At 45.4% G+C, this 5,000-nt stretch overlaps 1 protein-coding gene across 1 annotated transcript in view; it reads right to left on the bottom strand.

Annotated features, from left to right (window-relative positions):
- LOC136678594 (cadherin-11-like) overlaps window positions 1-3,576 on the bottom strand; it is an 18,761-nt gene extending 15,185 nt beyond the window's left edge. Inside the window, exons 1-2 of the mRNA XM_066656638.1 lie at window positions 3,334-3,576; window positions 917-1,053 (exon numbers count right to left, since the gene is read on the bottom strand). Of these exons, the coding sequence (XP_066512735.1) occupies window positions 917-1,053; window positions 3,334-3,437 (241 nt within the window). The 5' untranslated portion in view covers window positions 3,438-3,576. The remainder of the gene's footprint in view (window positions 1-916; window positions 1,054-3,333) is intronic.
- Between the last annotated feature and the right edge of the window lie 1,424 nt (window positions 3,577-5,000).

Genomic DNA, 5,000 nt, shown 5'->3' on the forward strand with positions numbered 1-5,000 from the left:
TGTGTACCACCAAATCCTCACCACAATGCTTCACTATGTGTAGTATATAAAGGCCTTACCACCTGAAAACCCAGAGGACTTTTAATTGCTCATAGGTTGCTCAGTAATTGCTCAGGAGACATAAATGTGATTGTGCTAAAAACCCTTAGGAGAAAAAAACGAGACAAAAATATCAGACATGAGAGAGAGAGAGAGAGAGAGAAGGGAGAGAAGGGAAGAGAAGAGATAAAGGGGTTTAGTTCCTCTGGCAAATCTGAGCACAGTTTGCCACTTTGTTTACTGAGATCTCCAATAAGACTCCAGAGGAGACGTGAGTTCACTGAGGTCTTTATCACAGGAGACACATTTGAGCAGCAGAAGACTTATGCTGGAGTCTCATTTTGTCTTTCCATCAGATCTCATTGTCTCTGAGAAACTACAGAGACATAAATGAGATCTACTTCAGATTTCCCTTTTCTCTGGGATTTGAGGAACAGATTTCTTCCATTCAGAAGGAAGCTTAAGAAATCTCAAAGAAATGCATTTGAGATGCGACATCCTCATCAGAAAATTACAGACGAATCGCTGATAAGATGGAAAATCTGTGACGGAAACATAGAAGCATCAGGAAAACGAGAAACCCGTGCACTAATGCGCCCCAGCCGCTGCCGGCAGAGAATTAGACGCCCGCGAAAATAAATACAGGCTTCTTTTGAGGTGTTTTTCTGAGTCGCTCCCAGCCCCAGAACGAAAGGGAATGATTTGACGGTTTTGAAAGAAGCAATCTGTGGTCATTCACCCTCAAATCAAGCCCAGGCCCAGAGACGCCTCGACCACGAGAGAACGGGTGGAGCGAGGGACTGGGCAGTTTGAGGAGGGAAAGAATGAAAGGAACTCAGAGCTACTCTGTCATTAAGAGGGAAGAAAAGAGCCCCACCGATCTCTGTGGCGCTGACGGAGATGTTGTGCCAGGCTTGAGTTTCTCGGTCCAGAGGTCTCGTGGTCTTTATGGTGCCGTCCTCGGGGCCGATGCTGAAAAACTCCTCCAGATCCGTGTAGCGAGGGATTAAATATCTGCCCAAGAAAGAAGAGAGAAAAAGAGAGGAATGAGCGTGACGTAAAAGAGCGGTCTGTCATTTCCAACACATAAAAAACTAACTATATTTATTACAGTCGCATTTTTGTTTACAATCTGTGGAACGTTTTTATTTTGCAGTTCAGGAATGAGAACGTTTATGCTTCACAGAGCGGGCCCCCACATGTGGGACGTCTGACACATCCAGGCCATTAGGTGTCAGTATAACAGCTTTTAAAATATATATATTAATGTCAATGTTTGTCAAAATATAGTGTTTTAAAAAGCGGAATGTGACAAATACACTGCAGAAATATCAATACAAACAAATAAAATATATCTATAAATACCTTAAAATATTAGAATAATCCCGAGTAGACTGAAGAACCATATTTAATTCCAGGGAACACAGAGTTACACAGAGAGAATTCAAAGACCATGTGACGTTGTGTGTGTCACTGAGCCTTCGGCAGTGTCTGAAAAGTCCATAACGCAGTTTACTGAGGTGAAACTCTGTATGAATCGAGTGTTGGTCTAAAACGCTGCCTGCTGAAGTTCCTCTGTTTCTGAGAACAGTGCAGACGTATCCTTCACTGCCTCACTTTCCCCCAAATTGTCGGACGTCAGTAGACCACACGGTATTAACCCATGCATTGTATTCTGAGGAGAGTCCAGGCCTCATGCGCTAGATTACAGTTGCAAGGGTTAAATAGCTCAAGTTATTGATCACAGGTCACAAAATGTCTGTTGATAGAATCTTAGAATCAGAATTAGAATCACTTTATTGGCCACTGAGCTTCACAACGAGGAATCTGTTCTCCACTTTTAACCCAATCCGTGCAGTGAAACACATTTACACACACACTATTGAACACTAGGGGGCAGTGAGCAGTGCCTGGAGCGGTGGAGTCGGTGCCTTGCTCAAGGGCACTTCAGTCATGACCTGCCGTCTCTGAGGATCGAGCCGACCACCCTCTGGTTACAGTCCCCGGTTACAGTTTGTTTAATGATTACACACAGGACAAAACCTAAATACCCACACTGCCCTTGTGCTGCGTTTGCCCCAGTTTACGAGGATGTTAACAGCAGAGCCTGCAGGCCTTTAGAGGCCGTTTCAGAGGCTGCCGGCCTGCTTTCACCGCTCTGTCGGCTGGGACCGTTGACCTGAAGGACCCTGTTTCCAGCTAGTGATGCTAATACTGCTGGTATTTACAGTGACTTTAATTGTGGAGACCGCTCTGGCCCTGAGCGTCTGCACTCTTTCCTTTGACTTCTCTGATCACTGCTGACGGTGCTGTTGTGTTGTCCTTTGTTCTCTCTGTATCATAAAGTGACCTTGGGCACTAGAAAGGCACTATATACAGCACTGCGCACACGTTTTAGACACCTGTGAAAATGAGATTTAAAAAGCTATGTGTCTGTTGTGTGTGTGTGTGTGTGTGTGTCTGTGTGTTTTCATTTCCTCACTAGACCTCATCTACCACTCTGATTTTCGAGGAAGCTCCTGGATGTTGTTTTTGATCCTCCTCTGGTTTTGAGGATGCATTGGTTCCTCGCTAATGAGAACCTTCTGAAAAAACTAAAAAAAAAAATCTCAAAAACACATCTTCCTTCCACAGAACACGTGCCCCCTCTCCACCTGAGAAGCAGCCATGGTTTCTCCCTCCTGGGAAACTGGACTGAACCATCTCTCCCAGGGAAGGGGCTCCCTCTTGGCTCCGCAGCGTGACAATCTTTCTCAGCTCTAGCTGCTCAGAGACTCATTAGCTTTGCTCCTTAAAGCTCTGTGTTGGAGAAGGTCTTTCTGAAGGGTTACTTGTGCCTAGCATCATTACCACTGACCCTTTTAGCCCTGTTCCACCAACAAAGGACTGGTTCCGTTCCCATTCATAGACCTAATTTGGAATTGCACATTTCCACCAACATAAACTGGTTCTTGAAGTTTCTGGAAGCAAAGAACAGTGAGTTCTTTAGCAGGAACCATGCTGGTGTCCTTGGGTGAGTCGAGATAAAGAAGCTCCAGAAAGAGCTCAGAGCCTGACGGGTCATTTACAGAGTGTTCTAGAAATAAATAGAAGGAAAATACTCCGTCTGTGTGTGTTTCTGGGGCTGACTTCAGTGCCACTGGAGAGAACCAACATTCCAAGTATTCTGAAAGGAACCTGCTCAAGAACCAGATTTCATTTGATGGAAAAGCCCTACAGTGTTTTATTTGTGATATGTTTCACTGTCTCTTGTCTGTCTCCGTGATTATAAGCTTAGCCCAATAGCCCAGTTACCTGATGGGGTTATTAGCGATGTCTGTGTCTCTGGCGTGGACTCGTCCCACTAGCGTCCCCCCGGGGGCGTTCTCCTCCACCTCAAAGGTGTAGCTCGGGGACATGAAGCTGGGAGGCTCGTCTGCGTCCTCCACAGCGATCTTCACGATGGTGGTGTCTTTAAACGGCCCCCAGCTGATGAACCTTGGGTCCAGGTGGGAATTAGTGGCTTCTACCTTCAGGGTGTAGGAGCGCTTGGTTTCAAAGTCCACGGGCTGGAAAACAAACAATAAACAACAAACAATAAACAACAAACAGTGACAAATCACAGAGGGAGTGCTTTGGAAACTAAACACATATTAAAATGTATCTTGTTGCTGTCCAAAAAAATGACCCATTTCTCCAATCATGAGGGAGTTCAGCTAATTTCTAGAAAAGCATGAGAAGAAATGAGACGCTCTGGAGCAGCTGCACATGAGCCGTCCAGTGTTAAGTGTCAGCCAGAGGGGCACAAACTCCACGAACACCCAGTAGTTCCAGCACTAATCAAGCAACAGAAGCCAAGGCCGTGTTGGAAGCTCTACTCTAAAGTCGTCCCAGGAGAACAGAGCTGAAACTGCAGTGAAGAGGAACACACTCCCGATAAACGCTCTTCAGTTCAGGAGAAACATGTTCTGAGGCTGTATTTTTCTTAGAGACATGGCACTGTTACTGAGGCTACGCAGCGTTTCATTTGTTCATTTCTGGCCTTTGATGTAATCGATCAAAACGTTCGCTGATGTAATCACTGATGGATTATTGTTTACGTGTAAAAACGTGTTAAACGTGTCGATGAGGCCCAGGCTCCGAGAAAAGGAACTGTAAACACTGCTCTGCTCATGAATAAAAAGATTAGCAATTAATCAATGCTCTGTACACACACACACACACACACACACACACACACACACACACACACACACAGCACATTAATACACACAGCATAGCACATTAACACATATTATAGCATATTAATACAAAGAGAGAGAGAGAGAGAGAGAGAGAGAGAGAGAGAGAGAGCATGTCACATTAACACAGTCACACACACAAATATAGGGGGCGCTGTTGTGACAGACACTGGACACAGAGAGCGGCAGGTGTTTGGACAGTGCTGCTGTTGTCAGTAAAACAGGGACAGATTTGTAAATCTTTAACTCGGGGCCGGATCAAACACAAATATTTTCTGTTCAGTTTCTTAACGTTAAAAAAACAGCTCGATTACACAGTGTCTCTCAATTTCACCTTCACTGAAATATATCAATACAATCCATATTCATCTTTAAAACTGAAACCACACAGAACCACAGAGAAGAACCAAGACTCAGGAGAACCACAGAGAAGAACCGAGACTCAGGAGAACCACAGAGAGGAGCAGAGTCTCAGGAGAACCACAGAGAGGAGCAGAGTCTCAGGAGAACCACAGAGAGGAGCAGAGTCTCAGGAGAACCACAGAGAAGAACCAAGACTCAGAAGAACCCCAGAGAGGAGCAGAGTCTCAGGAGAACCACAGAGAGGAACCGAGACTCAGGAGAACTACAGAGAGGAGCAGAGTCTCAGGAGAACCACAGAGAATAACCGAGACTCAGGAGAACCACAGAGAGGAGCAGAGTCTCAGGAGAACCACAGAGAGGAACCGAGACTCAGGAGAA

Source organism: Hoplias malabaricus, chromosome Y, assembly GCF_029633855.1.
Source record: "Hoplias malabaricus isolate fHopMal1 chromosome Y, fHopMal1.hap1, whole genome shotgun sequence".
Taxonomy (NCBI): domain Eukaryota; kingdom Metazoa; phylum Chordata; class Actinopteri; order Characiformes; family Erythrinidae; genus Hoplias; species Hoplias malabaricus.